General features: G+C 43.3%; 1 protein-coding gene across 1 annotated transcript in view; it reads right to left on the reverse strand.

The window, feature by feature from the left end:
• Cfap54 (cilia and flagella associated protein 54) overlaps positions 1–19,745 on the reverse strand; it is a 283,790-nt gene that overhangs the window by 197,903 nt on the left and 66,142 nt on the right. Inside the window, exons 23-26 of the mRNA XM_028783037.1 lie at positions 14,000–14,136; positions 10,973–11,120; positions 9,278–9,433; positions 6,355–6,477 (exon numbers count right to left, since the gene is read on the reverse strand). Of these exons, the coding sequence (XP_028638870.1) occupies positions 6,355–6,477; positions 9,278–9,433; positions 10,973–11,120; positions 14,000–14,136 (564 nt within the window). The remainder of the gene's footprint in view (positions 1–6,354; positions 6,478–9,277; positions 9,434–10,972; positions 11,121–13,999; positions 14,137–19,745) is intronic.

Below are 19,745 nucleotides of genomic sequence, written 5' to 3' on the forward strand. Positions count from 1 at the left end.
ATTAGTCTCTCCTAGGGAGGAGCCCTCTTCTTGGTTGCCCAACACAAAGTGTTCAGCCCTGAAACCAAACACACACAACATACATACGGTAAAAATGGACTCAGCCAGTTGCATTTATACATTTGTGCAAGCACGTAAGACACACAATTATGGTCATGACCAAAGAAGAGGCTACCAGTTTGAGAATTGGAGGGGCATAGACGTTGGAGGAAGGGGACTTGGGAGAGGCTGGAAGGAGGAGGGGCAGGGAGGAGAGTGAGGTCATCCTGTTGTAATTTAAAATGTATGAGTGTGTATACGAGCAGGCCAAGCATTGCCGTTTAGAATGCAGACCCTGGCTGACACGTGGTCTGCGCTCTACCTCACACAGCTGCTAGCCCTATGCTTTCATTTGACTTAGAGAGAGCCGTGCAACCTCTTGACTAAATATGTTATGAGGAAACAATAAATAAGAATTGATTTTTCTAACAACGAGAAAAACAGGGCTGATTCTATTCAACAGTTCAAATAGTGGACAGACATGCTCCTGTATGACAAATGTTCAGCGCTGACAACTTTAAAACAATGCAATAATAATAATAGTGAAATGACAAATCTCAGGGGTGGCACCTCACTTGGAACTGCAGTAACATGGAGGGGGTAAATTCTGTTGCTTAAACTAAAAAGACTGAGCTCTCTGAAGAGAAAATTTTTTTCAGAAGAGAAAACAGTGTTGTTTGACTGAGTTTCACATGTTCTGAGGGAAAAATCTAGAACTGCTTGTATCACATGATACAATCACCTAAAATCTGGGATTCAGAGATAGCCCATGATTTGGGAACTCTAGGCCAGAGAAAAGGAAATTTCTAGAATGGCAATTGCCCAACATACCAGATGGGGAAAACACACAGTTCAAGTATCAGAAGTCCTGATGAGTATATTCTTTTTCCGGGTCAGAATGTCTTCAGGGTCACTTCTGGTATGACAAAACTTAATCGCCTGATTCTTCAAGCAAGTGAAGAAAAGGTGGAAATATCACTGGCAAGCCAGAGAGTGCACAGAGCAAGCCCAAAGCCACTTGCATGTGCCAAAGAGAGAAGGGGGAAAGAGGGGATATGACTGACAGGTGGGGGGCTTCATCAGATTCCTCCCCCTGCCTAGTATTTGGAAACAAGGGCTGCTCCCTGGAGTAAGTACACCTTTGCGACTTTTGGTTGGGTAACTCCCTTCTCAGCCTGGTGGAGGCAGCACCCAAACTTGCTACTGCTTCAGCCTTGGACTTCAGGACTGCTCCCTCTGTTGTTACACATAATTCTCCTCTTCTGAGCTCCGTGCCCGCAGGACCATTTGGGGAGCGCTTCTGTGGATGGTCTGGAAGCCTTAGAACTGAATCTATCCAGAGCACATCAGTGTCTCCTTCACCACACAGAAAAATATTCCTCATCTTCGGTCACCTAAAGTTACTGTGCTTTTCCAGTTGACCAGAAAATATAGCTAGATGCTAAAACACAGGCCCTGCCTTTGAATCCCTTATCCCTTACATGGGATGGATTGCCAGCTTCCTGATTCAGCTCATAAAGAACTCTTGAACCTGTCTGTCCCCTCTGCCCCTCACATGTTCCACTGCACTAGCTATCGCTGCCTCAGATCTTATCCCCTTCAAATTACAAGGAGTCCAGCAACCCAATTAATCTCTTTCTCTAAAATTCAGAACCCATTTTAGCATCTTTGGGTTTGAAAGCCCTCTAAAGGCCCCTCTTGGATCCCAGAGGATGGTTGTTCATCACCTGCTACTGCCTCGCTGCTATACCTTTAAAGCAACTCAGATCTCTGACCACGCCCTATGAGATTAAAGCTAAACTTGATTCTCCTTTTCATGACCAGCTATAAACAAAGCAAACCAACATCTGCATGTTTTCTGGAGAAATCAGTGGTCGAAACCCTGTACCCGCCAAGTGTTTTCCTATTCTGATATTTGCCCTTAACTTTGCTTACAATTTCTTGCCGTCAAAGTGTTCCAGTTACAACTAGCAATATTTTTCAGTATGTGCCCCATTTGCTGAGGAAGGTGACCCCTGTCTCCAAGGCCATGCAGACTTTCTTGGGTCCAGCTGGAGGCTATTGTGGTGGAGGGATGGATCTGGCCTTACTTCGAATGTACAGTCACTTACACCAGGGTCCCCCACACCAAAAGCCGTAACAGTGCAGAGTCTCCATGGTCAATCAAATTGCTACCTTTGTAACACACTCCTCTCTTCCGGAGACGTAGGCTAAACCCTCTAATCTATTCCATGGATCGATTTGCCCAAAATGCTGTTTATACCATGTTTACTAAATTGGCTTTGTGGTGAGTTTTCCTATCTATTGAGAACATTTAAATGATTCTAGAGAAACCCCCCAGGGGAATTGCAATTAAAATTGCATTAAATTTAAGTTTTACTTTAGGAAAGACTTATATTTCTGTTACAGCCTATCTTCCTTTGTGTACAGGAACTTGGTGTGCCCTGCCATATGCTTGGATTTGAATGTGTATCCTTGGCAAGATTTCAGTTCTTTTATGCAGGTTCGCTGACACTTCGCTGAGTTTTAAATAGTACAGTCTGCCCTCTTTATTCCTAATGCTTCCTGTCATAAACTAAAACTATCGCTCATGTTATCTGCTTAATATATACACCCACTTGATATAGTCTTCCCATAACTCTAATTGTTCCTTACAAGATGATTGAGACCCCTACATTACAAATAGTTACGTTTTTCCTTTTTATTTTTCTAAAGGCATTTCAAAGCCATATCTAGGGCACAAGAAGGATCCCCTGAAAATAATGACTCCCTGTTAAAAGTCCTTCCTAGGCCTGGTTTTTAAGGAAATGGCTTCAGAAGTTTGCCATTTAGTATGATATTTGCTTTGCAATTTGGGTAAATGTCCTTATCATTATTCAGTAGCTCCCTTTCGTTCCGATTTCGCCAGCAATTTTCTTAGGAAAGGTTGCTTAAGTGTTATCAAATGTCTTTGTGGCATTTTTCACACAATCTTATTTTTCTTCAATTTGCTGTTATATATATATATAAAAAATTCAGGCTTTATTTTAATTTCAGACTCTTTCTCTTTTTTGTGGCGCTAAGAATCAACTAGAGGAAAGTCTTGGTCTTTTATGCTTGGCATGGAGTCTGTCCTGAGACTGGAATATAACAGATCTGAAGCCTTCCTGACAGCAGGGGGAGGTCAACCCAGGTCGGCCATAGGACAGTGAACAATGCCAGTCTGGTCTCTGGTTAATGTTGGTTGTTCTGGATTCTGCTTTCTCTGGTGTGAGAATCGCCATCTCCCTCCATTATTTTTGTCAGTAGGTATTTGCCCATTACCACTGTCCTCTCCATTTTAGACATATCTCTTGAAGTATTATCTGTATTAGAACTTGCATTTCAAGCCCTCCTGGAAGCCTGTCTTCTAAGATCATCTACACTTGGTCAAGTGCTTAAGACTTATTTCATTACTTTATCTTTAAAAACGAATACTCTCACTCTTCCTTGCTTCTTACTTTGGTTAAATTAGTTCCCTTCCCTCCGCCTCTCTCCTTCCTTCCCTCCCTTCTTCTCTCTGTCCCTTCTTCCTCTCTCTCTGTGTGTGTGTGTGTGTCTGTGTGTGTGTCTGTGTCCTGTCAAAGAAAACAGCAGCCTTAAGCTACATGCACTTCCTGTAACAATCATAATTTTGCACAACCATGGTCCGAGAACCTACCTGTTAACATTCCCTCATCCCGGCTACAATGGAAGCTTTAGTTCTGGGTTACTAGTAAGTTTGTCTTTCAAGGACAACTCTTGTCTTTCAAGACACCCTACTTAGCATCTGTATTACAAAGTCCAATTCATTCCCTTATCCTCTGTTTGCTTTTAATAATGCATATATTGAGAGATTCGTCATTCCTATTATTCTTCTCTTTTGTCTACCTCTATCACAAGACTTCTGCTTGGAATCAATTGTCATTCGATAAAGTGTTTCCTCAAGTGTTTTCCCCAGATAAGTGCATGGGCACAATGCTCTGCAAACACTTGTACTTTGAAAGTGTCTATTTTTGCCCGAACCAATGAATGGTATCTTTCTCAGTTATTAGTTCTGGGACCTCGAGCCTTAGCCTTCAAACAGCTTTTCGGTGTTTTGCCTTCTAGTGCTGCTATGTCGGGATCTGGTTGAGTCTCCTTGTACTGCAAGGAGTCTGTTCTTCAGTACTGGAGACATTACGACTTGTCCTCAACCATCGACTTCAAACAGGTCACCAGCACCTCTTTACATGAGTGTCTCTACCTTAATGCTGCTTGGGACTCAGGGAGCCTGTTACTGCTCCGTCTGTTTCTTTCTCAAACCCAGACTCCTGGAGTTTTCATGTGATGACTGCAGGGTCTGCCTTCTGAATTTATTTACCATTTCTGCACTGAGGTATTTTTAGATTTGACTCACAATCTGGTACAATGATCTTTGTCACATCTGTTTGTTACAGAGGCTTGCTGTCTTATGTCATTTATTTGGTTGGTTGGGTGGGTGGGTGGGTGGTTGGTTGCATACCATCTGATTGTTCTTTCTTTAAAGTTTTCTTTGCTCTTTGGTCCCAACTCATCTCTGGTCTTTCCCAACACAGTAAAGGGTCAATGACAAAAAGTATTCACAGGCTCAGCTTAGTCTCCCTCCCTTTCTACTTTCAATAAATAAATAAATAAATAAATAAATAAATAAATAAATAAATCTACTTTCTACTTTTCTGTCACGCCTACTCAGTTGTAAGATGAAACTGGTTGTGGCCTTCCATGCCTGCCTGCTGTTCCAGGCTTTCCTGTCTAAGGCAAGCCTAGCCCACAAAGTCTCTCCCATAATTGATTTTATTTTTGCTTACATCATTTAAAGCTTCACAAAATTACTCCTCTGTGTGTGTGTGTGTGTGTGTGTGTGTGTGTGTGTGTGTGTGTGTTCCATCTTCCCCCCATTAAAGCATAAGCTCATAAGACAGAACCAGGTTGTTACCTTGATTACTTATTTCTTTAATGAGTTTAAATTGCTATAGGTTAACTTTGTCTTAAGACCCAACAGCCTGGCCTCCTACCAACCAAAGCCACACATAATTTTACCTATGTTGTGGCCTCAGTGGGCACTTGAGCTGGGCCTCTTGCTTACAGACTATCAAGTGAAGCCTTCCTCAGGCTTCCCACACTCCTGTGTGGGTCACCACTGACCATTCATTACCTAAGCTGGAGAGGTGCTCTCCCCATGTGGCTCTATCTTTGGGCATATACCAACAGCCCCTAACAGAACCTAACTAAGGAATCAGTCATTATAATTACGAATTACACCAGTCTTGTGCCCGAGAGTATACCTAGCCTGCCCTTCCTTTCATGGCTGCACTTGCTTTTTGCATTCTGATTTCATAAAAGCATTACGCCCCTCATTCACTGGTTGAACTGGCTGTTTTTGTGTGTCAGCTTGACACAAACTAGAGTCATCAGAGAGAAAGGAGGCTCCGGTGAGGAAATGCCTCCCTGAGATCCAGCTGTAAGGCATTTTCTCAATTAGTGATCAATGGGGGAGAGCCCAGCCCATGGTGGGTTGTGCCATTCTGGGTTCTATAAGAAAGTAGGCCATGGGGAAGCTAGTAATCAGCACCCCTCCATGGCCTCTGCATCAACTCCTGCCTCCAGGTTCCTTCCTTGCTTGAGTGCCTATTCTGACTTCCTTTGGTGATGAACAGCAATGTGGAAGTGTAAGCTGAATGAACCCTTTTCTCCACAACTTGCTTCTTGGTCATGGTGTTTTGTCACATCAAATAAAACCCTGACTATGACACTGATTAACCCTTTAACTGTAATGCTGCTACTGGCACAGGCTTTGGTTTTGGTTTGGGGTGTTTTGTTTTGTTTTGACAGGGTCTCCTTAGGTAGCTCTGGTTGTTTTGGCTTTAACCCAAACCCTGGCCTTGATAGTAGAGGCCTGCCTACAGGCTCCATAAACCAAGATCACAGCCTGATGTGCACATGGCACACAGCACATACTACGTCACTCATCTCTTAGGGTTTTGTGTGTGTGTGTGTGTTCTGTGCAACTGTAGATAATGCCAGAAATCATTTCAGTGATGTCAAGGCTGAGTTTATGGGTCACCACGGTTTTATCAAAAGGTTGAAGAGCAGTCGCCATCCCTCCACACTGGCTTTTTGTCTAAGGAAAGATGCTGTGGGGATGCTGATGTTTCCTAAGAATTACTTTTAATTACAAGTTAGTGCAGGTACCCTCTGAGACCAGAAGAGGGCGCTGGATCCCGGCGTGTGACTTCCTCCCTCGGGACTAATCCTAAATTGTAATGACACTAGACAAACGATGAGATAAATAAATACCTTTGTCATGTAGAAGATGCAGCAAGCTATCATGTGCTGTATACTTTCAAAGCTTGAAACATTTCTCCTTGAGTGAACAATACTTGGTATTCCTTGCAAAACCACAATACATTTTATCAAGATCTAACAAAAAAAAATAAACACAATGATTTTTATGTCAAAATATCATCTTATTTAGTATAAAATGTAGCATGTGAATCATATCAGTCTTAAGCTAGCCTTAAGCTATGAAGTCAATATGGCTTCCGCTACAAAGCTACAGTCGATAATTATTGATGACGTATTCGTCGGGTATGAAAGAATATATATAGATAAAATGGGCATATTCAATTTTCAGATGAATCATCTGTCTTTATATACTTGGAAACTGGTGAAGAATACAAAATAAACATGCAAATAACTATAAAACAATGCTTATTTTCTCAAGCACTGTAAAAGACAGAGGCCAAATGCTTTATGGACCCAAAACACTAGAAGTCACATCTATGCCTTTGGAGACCTTGGCAAAGGACAGAGAGGATCAGGCTGCTTGTGACTTTGTATGGAGGGGTACGGCCACTTGAAATGATAGTCCCTCTAAGATTAAAGCTGAGTGTTCACACCATTGAATAACAATTAATACTGGTGTCTACTTCCTGTCCTGGCTTCACAGAGTGTGGTCCTGAATTTGATCTAGAACCAGATCTCAGTGGTGGGGTCTCAGTGGTGCTGCTCAGGCCAGAGCAACTGTCATCAAAGAAGCAGAGCTGAGATCAGGCCAAGCCCTTCACCACTCTGATGACCCCAAAGAACAAGTTAACACATGTATGTTTGTTCTTCTGAGCTGCTTCAAGCCACCATTCTTATGATATTTTATTATTCTGATACATTGGTGAGGATGTTAAATGCTTGCTTAGTTCCTCCCTTCTGTGTTAATTCACCCTCTGTCCCCATTGCACACCACATCCCCAAATCATGCTAACTAGCCTAGTCATTTCTCAGAGCTCGTACTTGTGTGTGTGTGTGTGTGTGTGTGTGTGTGTGTGTGTGTGTGTGTGTGCGCACAAACGCATAGATGTACCCAGAGAGGAAGTTGCTGTCATTTCACACAATGACATTTATATATACTTGCCTGAACGTTTATCTTTTCTTTTCAACTATGCCTCACAGAAAGCGCTTCCAAATCCATGGGACAGCCCTAGTTTGTGTTGCTAATGACTACGAATTACCAACCATAACTCTTGTTCTCACATTGAATAGCTCGTGGCTAATGGTTTTGTTTTGTTTTTTGTTTTTGTTTTGTTTTGTTTTGTGTTTTGGTTTTTTCGAGACAGGGTTTCTCTGTGTAGTCCTGGCTGTCCTGGAACTTACTCTGTAGACCAGGCTGGCCTCAAACTCAGAAATCCACCTGCCTCTGCCTCCCAAGTGCTGGGATTAAAGGCGTGCGCCACCACCGCCTGGCTCATGGCTAATGTTTTAGGTCTAGCATGACTATTGTTTCTCTTCACAGACCTTGTCTCCACCAAACAGTACAGAAAACACCCTCATACGTGCTAAGGCACCCACCATGAGCAGCAACTAAAGCCCAGTGTTGAGAAGGACGATGAAGCAACTACCCTGAGACCACAGTGCACATTCTAAGGCAATGATCATTACGACTATCTGTGATCCCAAATCTCCAGGAGGGAAAATGCACAGACCTGGGACACAAAGGGTAATAAGACCCCTGCCATTCATCCAAAAAATCCTTTTATTCTGTGTCACACTTACAGTATGGTTTCTCTGTCAAATAAATGTATTTTTTAATTTTTATTAGACTTGTAGTCTATTAAACAAATTACCAGTAGAAAATTTACTGTATCAGATATATTTGTTTTTAATTTTGCTTGGAGTTAGATTTAATTTAATTAAAATTAAAATTGCTTTATCAAAACCTAGAGGCCTCTAACATTTCACATTTCCCTGCCGCTGAGTCAGAATGCCATTGCTGTCGTGTGTTCTCACCAGCAACAGGACTTCCAGATCTTACATTGTGAACCCAACGGTACGTTTCCAGAAATACTTGCTACCCAAGCATCTTAGCACGGAGCGGATTTGGTTTTCTGTGAACTACCTATTTAGACCCTGTGTCCATTTGGTAACAGCAAGCGTGCAGGCTTCATTGACTTTGAGTATAATCTTCCCAGGGTTTCCTATGATCTTAGACCTGGTCATTTCATATCACGCAGCTTGTTATTTTTTACAAGTTCTACCATAATTAGGAGGATTTCCCAGAAACCCTGAACTACATATGCCATCCCCTGCATTTGATTGGTTTCTTTTCCCCCCTAAAGTTTTGCTTTATTTTACTTGTAATCCTTAAGCAGGGGTGGAGAGTTTTACATAGCACTCAGAGAGGTCGGATTCTGCTGTCTTTCAGATGGATAACTAGGTGTCTCACTACCATTTATCTAAAATGTCTACTCTCCTGTCTTTGAATGAGAATGTCAACTGTGCCACCGAGAAGGTGGCTTTCTCGGGCTGTTCACTGTGCTCATTCTTGCAGCGGCTTTAGGGATGTGTATTGAAAATACGCTGCTGTATCTACAGTGATGAGAATATGGAGTCTCTTAAATCTGAGACGTGACTGTTGCCAACATTTAACTAAGGCCACTGATGGGACTGTGTGTTTTCAAAAAAACACACTTTGTACTTCGTGTGTGTGTGTGTGTGTGTGTGTGAGAGAGAGAGAGAGAGAGAGAGAGAGAGAGAGAGAGAGAGAGCTCATGTGTGTGTTTCTGACACATAATTTGTTAGGACATTGTCCACTTAACTCCTGAAGTTTCACATTTCTTCTCCTTGGCCCGTCGGTCCTTTACAGAGGCTATGCTGCTCTTCCTCCCCATAAGGAATCACCGAGTTGTCTTCCGCACATACCTCTGTGGAGGCGGGGGGACACCCTTACCTGGATGACAGGTACCAAAACGATATTGTGGTAGATAATGGGTGCAAGGAGCCCGTAGCACTGGGTCACTGCTTGAAGGGCGAAGTTGGCATCATTGAGGAAATTGCTGAGCTCCAGAGCCACTAGCACGTTCTCACATTCCACCAGTCTGGCGACCTGCACGGAAGGACAGAAGAACCGCTGTTACTCAGGCTGAGTGTCAGGGGCTCAACCCCATACGTCTTCAAGTTGCAGAGAAGGGAAGGGATGTGAACCTTCTGCCTCAACAACATGAAGGATAATATAAAGAAAAATCTACATTTAGAAATGACTCTCTACCTTTCCCTTAATGTTACATGTGCATAGCATACTCTTGGAATAAACTGTAGCTGGTTTTGTAAGGCACTACGAAAGTCACTAAGGACAGAAAATGTTCCCATTGTCTTTATTGGCAAGACAAAAAAAAAATGGTGGAGGGAGCTGTATTTTAATTTCAGGAAGAAAACTCATTTAAAAACATAAATTGTGAACAATAATTAAAGTATAATATACCAATAATATTGTACCCCCTTGATTAACGGAGTCTTAATTTCACTTCTTAATTTGTTGGAAAATGGAATGTTTTCGGCGAGCCAGATTAATAGTTCTATTTACATTTTCACTAAATAGAAACGATGAAGAATGAAGACTTAAGAGTTGTGTTGTCAATGTCTTATAAAAGGATAGAAATCCTCTCTCCCCCTTCCTCCCTTCTCCTGGGGGCGGGGGGTGTTGTTTTCTATGTATAGCCACATCACTCACAAGGGAGGCTGCAAACACCAACCAGAAATTTCTATACAGCAGCTTTTACTGAACATTGGTTTCTGGTGCTGACACTCACAGAAGCACTTTTTAAATGGCTTCGCTTTCAGACTGAGTGTGGCAAAGAAGAAACCGAAGGCAACACAGAGAGGGTGTTCAACACAGGTGGGGTGGTTTTGACAACCTGAGCTCCAAAGACAGTGAACTGTACTGGAGGAGAGTCATGTTACCGACACAGGCCTTGTGTAACAAACTACCGGTTCATTAATCAGTGAGCAAATTGAAAAGGTATAATAAAAACAACTACTACTAAAAAAAAAAAAAAGACAAAACAGTAAGAAAGTACATGTCTGAAGCGTCTATATCTAGTGTGTGAGTCAGAACGCTATGAGCTGTGGACTGAACAGAGCCAGGTAGAGATACCCTGGGAGTCCACTGCTACAGGAGCGGTTAAATCCCTGCCTCTGTGTAAGCGTGCAACTTCTTACTTCAAAAGAACATGCAAGTTAATACACACCAGCATGAGAACCCCTCTAAGAAAAGGAACGTTTCAAAGAAGGCAGGTGGCTGAACAGTAGAATAACATGCTAATCTCTGCTTATTTTTCAAAAGCACAGAAAGTACATGAAAATGAGGCCACTGTGTTCTTAGAGGTGGCGGGACCACACACGTGTTTCACTGTCCATGTTGTACAGATTCAAATCCTGAAGAATATACTGGTCTTGTACACAGAGGGGAGATACAAACTAAGAACTATGAGACCTGCCAGGAATATAAAGTAATGCAGAATCCTCAGCCACGCCCTCTTGGTCCATTCACTGGGAAGGGCCCAAGATCCCAAAGGAGTCTGTCCTTGAAGCCTGGAGAAGCAGAGAGGGTGGAGACACGAGGTCTTAGTGCAGGGCATTTACTCACTTGCTGGGCAGGGAAAATCTCGTTGCCTTTGATATTATCACAGAAGAGATTCTCCTCTTTAATTTTAATGTCACTCATCACAAAGATATTTCTGAGGAAAAGGTATAAGAGGATCGAAGAAGTGTCTGCCAGGATGTTGGAATGAAACCTGCAGAAGGAGGAAACGGTGTTAAGTGCGGTGCTGTAAAATGACTGTCCGAGAGCATCTTCTCAACCTGTTCAGTCCTCGAATCCTCAGCGCCTACACAGCGACCCTGGCAGTGATGGCACCACCCAAAACAGCTGTGCTCCGGTGTCCACCTAAATGAAAACCAAAGGCAAGTTCACAACCAAGACAGTGAAGCAGCTGAGGTGTTAAGACACCAGTCTGTAAGAGTAACTAGAGGCAAAAGCTCCTAGTTCTTATAAATACAAAGCTCTGTTCCGTCACTGTGATACAATTACCGTAAGTCAGGCTAGAGAACAGGCCCGGGTGGGGAGGGGGTGTCCAGCCGATGAGCTTTGTGAAGATGGGGAGCATTCTAAGCAAACTCGGCTATAGAGAATGAGTCTTAATGGCTCTAGTTATTTCCCATTGCCTTTTCTAAATTGCAGTCCCCAGAAGCAAGTATCAACAGATCTGTGAAATCTGTAGGTCCTCTTTCGTTTCCAATACACACATGCGCTGACAGCAGCATGATGAACCCTCACACTCAAGCTTTATGTCCTTCTGCTCTCCAAATCTCCTCACCCTCATAAATCAGGAAAGAGCCTGAAATCACTAATTCGCACTTGAAGTTGATCCCATCACTGTGAACTTTGGGCTCCCTTACCAGGAGGGTTTGTTCTCCCACTCCTTCCTGCACGCACACTGTGCTTTCTTATTGCCCTCACGATGGCCCTGGGCACCTTGGCAAGTGCCTTCATCCCACCTACCACTTTCTGGCTTCAAGGAGCCATTGCAGTCCCTGTACACCCCAGGGTCCAATAAGTCTCTTTACTATTGAGGTTCCCAGAACCTTAGTCTCTGCCACCTCTTATATCATCCTGTGACCCGCTAAGGGACATCACTGTCCAGTTCTTCTAGCTTTGTAACAACACCAATTACTTATTCACTTATTTGCATTTTTCCTTTACCTTTTCAAAATAGCATTTACTATGTTCAGGACACTCTCCTAGGCCCTGGGATACCAGTGTGAATCAAGCAGACTCTTAGCCATCAGGAACTGGGCTTCGTCACAAACTTCTGCATCAGCTATGAGATGTTTGTGGTGCTCAGTGGCACTCCAGCTCTTCCTGTGCACATGAGCACATACCTCTGTGACCACGCCCCCATAGAATGTTCTACCAGCTCCATGCTCTATACCCTCTTCACTCTCCCTGGACAGTGCCGCTGTCACCTGAGGTCTCTTGTATCTTCAGACTCTCCCTTGTCACTGGCTCCCTTCCTTCTAGACTCTAAAATTCTCCCTGGAAGCCTGACCTTGAAGCCTCTGCCTTCTTCTCTCCTCTCTTTTATCTCTCACCCATGAGTGGTCTTTCCTTGTTATTGGTTTCCATCACAAAATCATTTCTGGTTCCTGGTCTCATGTAAGTTTCTCTCTTGAATTCACTGATGGCCTTCAAATCACCAACTCTAAATGTCTCCTGATTCCTATCCTGCTCAACCTTTCTACAGGATTTTATTGAGTCTGACCAAGCACTTGGTTATGCTAGGACCCCAACGTCTCTTGGCAACACATCTCTCTGGTTCCTTATCTCTTGGACAGCTCCCCTTCAATAGTCTTCCTCAGCTCCATCTCTTCCATCCTCCCCTTTAATGAAGGCAACCCCAGTGCTCAGTGCTAGGACTGACTGTTCTCTGCTAAAGTTCAACCCTCATTCCGTGGAAGACAAAGCTCCTTCAAGATTTTGGTGGTGACCTCTACGGACAATTTCTAAATTGCCACCTCTAGGGTTGACTGTCTTTTGAGTGTCAGCACTAAACAAAACATCGACTACATCTCCTGGCCTACAAGGGCATCCTGCTGGAAAAGCAAAAGCCAACTTTCCCCCAAGCCCACTCACCTCACACACACCCCATTTCCCTCAGTAAATGCCAAACTCTCCAGTCCGTTAACACCAGAAATCCCGGCCGCTTCTCACTCTCTCTTCTATACTGCAGTGCACATAAAGCCTAACCCTTGTCCCTTTCTCCCCTTAAATGCCCCTCAAGTCTTTCTCCCAATCCACTCGCAATCCTCACACAGGGCAAATGTTAAGTCTACATTTGTTTAATTGAAATGGAATTAAGCTTTTTAGTGTAAATAAGTATTACCAACATTTTACCTAACATTTATAATTTTTAAGTGTACTCTCTATGAGGGGGCAAAGTATAAGCATTATAAGCAGGTGAGGGATTTTTTTTATTTTTGTAATGATTTATGTTTTTAATGATTTATTTTATGTATGTGAGTACACTGTAGCTGTCTTCAGACACACCAGAAGAGGGCATCAGATCCTTTACAGATGGTTGTGAGCCACCATGTGGTTTCTGGGAATTGAACTCAGGACCTCTGGAAGAGCAGCCAGTGCTCTTAACCACTGAACCATCTCTCTGTTCTGAGACTACCCTGAAGTCGTGCTCCTTTAAGGAAAAAACAGCAGAAAAGTCACAAGATGTTTTCTATGGGTTCTACCCGCACACTGACAACTGCTGAGAGTCTGATCCTGGGAGCCTATTTGAAGCAAAAGCAGAAACCTTCATAGCCACAGTCCATGCCTCAGGACCTCTCCTTAACCCTTTCCCTCCCCCGTCAGTTTCCAAGGTCTCCACTGAGTAGCCTTGTTTCTGCTCTAGCTGCTATCATTTGACATTTTTATCTGGAAACCTTTATCCATATGCCTCACTGGTTATCCTGACTCTGGAAAGGATGCATCTGACGAGGACTGAGGACCTTACAGCATATGCACCTTATAATTCTGATTAGATGTGCTTTTACACGGGCTATCCCAATATGAAAACGAAAACAAACGAGTTTGGGGCTTTAAAGTGATGTGTCTAATTACCTTCTCTGCGTTATTGTCATGATGTTGCTTAGGCAGATAACCGACTGCTCGTCCTGTATCGGAGAGGCAACGAAATAATCCCAGACTGGTGAGAACACTTTCTTGGCCATCTCGTAGTTACCAATCTGATAAGCGACCTGTGACAAAAACCACACTGTCTCAGGGACCTTTTCACTCGGAACATGTATATTTCAAACAGAATTCTGACACATTCTCTGCCCCCCCCCACCCAGCACTAAGTCTACATGTGCCTCTCCGCCCCATGGTGTCACGTTGAGGGGACAAGGTGGCCACGGGTGACCACTGGCAGCGGAGGCAGGTGCATTTTGAAATCTCTTTTATTTCTAAATGGCGGAGAAATGTGAGACTCTGTAAGGATGTTTCAAATCCTCATAAGCAAAACAAAGATCACATCTGAGCCAAATTAATTTCATTTCCATCCGTCTCAGCAGTGTGCTCCATTTATTATAGATACCGTTATAATGAACAATCTGCTCCAAGAGAAACAATCAGATTTCCCCAACCTGGTATATATGAAATATATTTCATTCTTTCCCGGTTGACTGACACTTTCAGAGCTTCTGTGCAACAAAGAGTTGGCAGCTGAAAAGGGTAAAGAATAAAGGAGAAACGCGTTCCAGGAATCCATATCTTTTAAGTTTAACAGATCCAGTGCTGGGGAAAAATAATTTCACTTGTGAAGCTTTAGAAGCTCAGTAGAAAAAAAAATTATCACCAACTGACCTTCTATTGATAGAATATATTTAAGGGAATTTCTGAAATTCTTCTATTTAAATACATACATAACGTGACCCTTCACCAAATGACTTCCACACTGCTCCAAATGATAAGGCATAAATAAATTCATTGAATTAAGCACAGAAAGGACATTTTATTAGAACGGTACCCACTCATGGGGAAAACTGACAAGGCCAGAACTTCCCTAGTCTGTCAAACGATTCCTCCTGACTCATCAAGCAGTAAGCTGTCCTGAGAGACTCTACTTTGTGCTGAACACTGGAGGAGCAAGCACCTGTCAGCCTAGGAATGTCCTCTCCATCCATGTGACAGGCAACAATCCGGTCCCAGGTGGTACAGTTTAGAGAGACTGTGAGAAGAACGAGGTGTGGGAGATGGTCAGAGGACACTGAAGAAAGGCTGGAGCGATGAGTCAGAATTGGAAAAAAACAGACAACGTGAAGGTTAACGCAGGGATGGGGTTCTGTGAGGTCTTAAAGCCAGGTGGAACTTTCTAGATGCAAAGCACCACAGTAAGCACTCAGGCCTATGCCATTGACCGCTCCTTGTCGCCCTATCAGCGCCCTGTGTGCAGGTGAGGAAAACGGGGCATTGAAAAGCTGAAAGTCTGCACAGAGCCCAACAGTAATGAAAGCAGTCGAGTCCTAGAGGGGGCTCAGTGATTCACTGCCGTGGGCCACATCTGACCAATCAAATAGCTGCCTCAACAGTCACTATAACACCTCGGAATTCCGAGATGGCCAAGGAAAGTAAGAAGGTGTGTGAGGAGGTTGGTAAATCTACAGCTGAGCCTTCCTTCCTTTTAAAATCATGTTATCAAAAGCCCCGGTTGTCTAACAGATAAGATGTTGACCTTATAGAATGTTATTGGCTAAACTAGTGAATACTGCAAAAGACATGCCAATTACAACAACAACAATAAGGTTTATGAACCCATGAAGCATCACAGGCTTTTTAACAGGAAGTGCCATAATGTCTGCATGTATACCAATAATTAACAGCACCGGACAGAACAGCTTTCTCGAGGGTGGCTGGTTAAAATGAGAAGATGCATACTAAAAGACTAATGGACTGTTAGATACCTCCTCTTTGATAATGGCCCACATACAGCTCCCAGAATTCCATACCCCAGGCATGTTTCCTGACTCGACGGCCACCTTCCCTTCCAGATAGCTTTGCAAGCCTCCCCTCTTTCCCCTGCTCTTTTTATGGACACTCACGTTTCACTGATACCTTGGGCTGCTGTTTTCTGTCTACATTTTGTTGGTGATAGCATGTGGTCTGAACTTTTTCATACCATCTCAAATCTTTCTCACTTCCATATCTCTCTGCCAAACCCCAAATGCATGAATTGTACCTCAACATGCCCCAACTTTCAATTTTCCCCTCAGCTCCCAAGGACATACCACATAGCCTCATATTTAATTAAAATGATGTTAACTCTGTCCTTCCAACTAGATGATTAACCTCCAAGTCAACGCTTATTTCTCTCGACCCATCATTTCCATTAGGAATTTCCATCAGCCCCTTCAGAGCATTGGTTCCTGTCACCACAGGCAAGCCTCTTCCACCTCTCTCTGGAATTCAGCAGAGGGGAGTGTTTCCTTCCTCCTCTCCATGTCTGTTCTCAACTTAGCCAGATGAACATCTGAAAATAGAAGTCACCCGGGACACAGAATGAATCAAGCCCATCCAGTGGCTGCCCATTTTAGGCAAGGCAAAAAAAAAAAAATAGTCTACCACTGTCCTATAACTTACATGTCTAACTACACCCTCTGCTCTCTGTGGGTCCCTATGCTCCAGCCATAAATGTTGACCTGCTCTTTAACAGAGTGGGAGAACACCTGAAAATCTTAGGGTTCCTGATTCAGCTGTTCCTTCTTCCAGATGTTCTTCTCTGGAGAACCGCTGCCACACTTGCTTCGGGGTCTCCTCAGATCTCACTCCTCTAATCATCCTACCGAACACTGTCGTTAACTTCCATTCCTCCTGCCACACTCTAGATATTTGTTCCTTAACACACATCATCTTCTGACATCTAGTCTACCCAGATGTCAGCTACCGAGTTCCCACCATGATGTGTTCTAGTGTTAAAAACAAGAAGTCTAACCACATGAGACCCAGAACACCAAAATCACGCAGAACTATGGAGCAGAAACTGAGAGAATGGCCAACCAATGACTGTCCCAACTTGAAACCCACCCCATTGGTAGGAACCAATCTCTGACACTATTAATGATACTCTGCAATGCTTGCCTAGGAAAACTGTCCTCTGAGAGACTCCATTCAGCAGCTGACTGAAACAGATGTAGAAACCCATAGCCAAACAGTAGACAGAGCTTTGGGGAGTCTTGTGGAAGAGTTGGACGAAGGATTGAGGAACCCAGAGAGGATAGAGACTCCACAAGAAGACCAACAGAGTCAACTAATCTGGCCCCTTGGGCTCTCCCAGAGACTGAACCACCAACCAAAGAGAACACGTGGGCTAGACCTACCCTCCCTGCATACATGTAACAAATGTGCAGCTTGATCTTCATGTGGGTCCCCCAACAACTGCAGTGGAGGCTGTCCCTGACTCTACTGCCTGCCTGAAGATCCTGTTCCCCTAACTAGGCTGTCTTGTCTGGCCTCAGAAGGAGAGGATGTTGTCTAGACCTGCAATGACTTGCGATGCCAGGGTAGGTTGGTACCCAGGGGATCCTCCTCCTTCTCAGAGAAGAATAGGAGGAGGTATGAGGAAGGGGCTTTATGAGGGGATATGGGGGATCAGAAATTGAGATGTAAAGTAAAAACAAATAATAAATAATAAATTAATAAATAAATAAGGAAAAAGAAATGCAAAAATCCTTGGATCCTGGTGAATCATGAATTCTGATGGTGGGACTCAGCACCCCAACTCACATTTCCACACACTAGGATCTTAGGATCCCTCACATGCAGTACCTGGGGCAGACTAAGTACTCCTATAGGAGGATGCTGACCAATTTAACTATATGATACAACATTGTTTATTGCCAGGGTGATTACCTGACTCAAGTTGGGTATTTCATAGCCCTTCTAAAACAAGATGAATTTCACTCAAAGTTTAGTTCTGATAGCAAGGCTTCTTCTAAATAATGATATTTAGAAGAAGAACTTGGTTAAAAGTTGTATCACTTAGGCAACAAACTCCTAGGGAGAGGATGGGGGATATTATCAAGTATGGACTGGCTAGGAAAAGCAGAAGCAGGCAGGATGGTTCTATAGTCAGAGAGTCAGTCTGGAGAAAGTCCAGGCTGGCTGAGACACTGAAATTTTCTGTTGTTACCAAAAGAAAAAGAGGTGAGCTCACAGAACTTCTACTCAGACTGCCCGGATGTGGTACCATAGGAAATGCAGAGAGTGGATTTATAACAATCTATACTAAGACACAAAAATCAGACTCTCCTAAATTGAATAAACCAATCAGACCCTTTCTCAGGAATTTTGATTCAAATGTAAGTGCCTCCTGGCAGCCTGAGTGGTTAGAATTAAGGAGTTCCCATTCTTCTCTCAAAAATAGAGAAAGAAAGTCAGTCTTCAGAGAATAAAGCAGAGCTTTATTCAGGGAGAATCAAAGATGCTCAAAGATGCAAAGCGTAGCCCTGCCTTGAGCCCACAGTGTCTCACAGCTCATGCCTGCCTTACCCGAGCCAGGCTGGCTCCCTGATGGACAATCAGGATCTTAGCTGAAACCAGAAGTAAAATTATCTACGCAGTCACCACCGTGGTTACGATTTAGATGAGTAAAAAGGACGTTTCACAGGAAGGAGCAATGATATTACGGTTAGCACAGAGCCTGATGAAAAACAGATGTTAGCTCATCAATAGATGAGCAAGGAGAGTGGTAACAGCCAGCAGCTGAGAGGGAAAGGAACTGAAACTCTTAAGAGAATATACTTAATTTTTTTTTTTACCTATTGCTCTAGCATCCCTTCTTGTTGCTGTGATTAAAAAAAAAGAAAGAAAAAAAGAAAAGACTCATCTCCAGGTCACTTGGTCCCTCTTGAGGGAAGTCAGAGCAGAAACTTAGACACAACCCAAACCAGAAACCATGGAGGATTGCTGCTTTTTGACAACTCCTTAACTAACTTCCTGTTATACAGCCCAGGATCACCAGCCCAGGAAACATCACCAGTCACAGTGGGCTGGTCCCTCCTGCATCAGTTAAGACAACCAAAGCAAGCCCCTGCAAACACGTCCATGGACCAACCTGATAAAGACAGTTGCTACATGAGACTCTTTTTAGGTAATTCTAGGCTCTGTCAAGTGGACAGTTAATGCAGACTGAATCACCCATAATTCTGTCTTTCAAATTGAAACTCGTTGGCAAAAGAAAACGCCCACACAGCAATGGGTTCTGATGAACTCATCGATGAGATGGGAAAATGTGAGAGCAACAGTTCCCTCCTTGCTATCATTGTGAAGACTGATAACACACAGATCTTCCATCCTCAGACTCTGCTGCATCCCACCAGGAAGACCTGCTGGCATGCCAGCTGCGTAGAGCCAAGAGAAAACTGATAGAGAATGAAATGTGTCCAGCCGAGGGGAAGAGTTGGAGCCTGGAGGAGATAGGGAGCAGACAAGAGTCCATAGTGATGTTGCTCTTAAAAAAGTGGGCACAGAGCAATGTCCAGGACTTGAACTCCTGGAATCTAGACAGAGTTACCAAAAAAAAAAAAAAAATAGATTCACTGATCCAAGAGTCACACTTACGGTCTGCTACCTAAGAAAGTTTAGGGGTGTTGCCGACACTGCCTAAGCTGTCCTTCCTGGAATACAGTGGGATTCTATGCATCTGTTTCCTCAATTATCAAAAGAAGTTCCTCATCTCATCCCGTAGAGTTACCGTCATGTGTGGAACAATGAAGTATTAGAGGTTTTTTTCAAGTTGACAATAGTAATTGTATATATGTATGTTGTATGTATATATGTATGTTGTATGTATGTATAACAGAGAATGTGA

The sequence above is a fragment of the Grammomys surdaster genome, unplaced genomic scaffold (assembly GCF_004785775.1).
Source record: "Grammomys surdaster isolate TR1022 unplaced genomic scaffold, NIH_TR_1.0 958, whole genome shotgun sequence".
NCBI lineage: Eukaryota > Metazoa > Chordata > Mammalia > Rodentia > Muridae > Grammomys > Grammomys surdaster.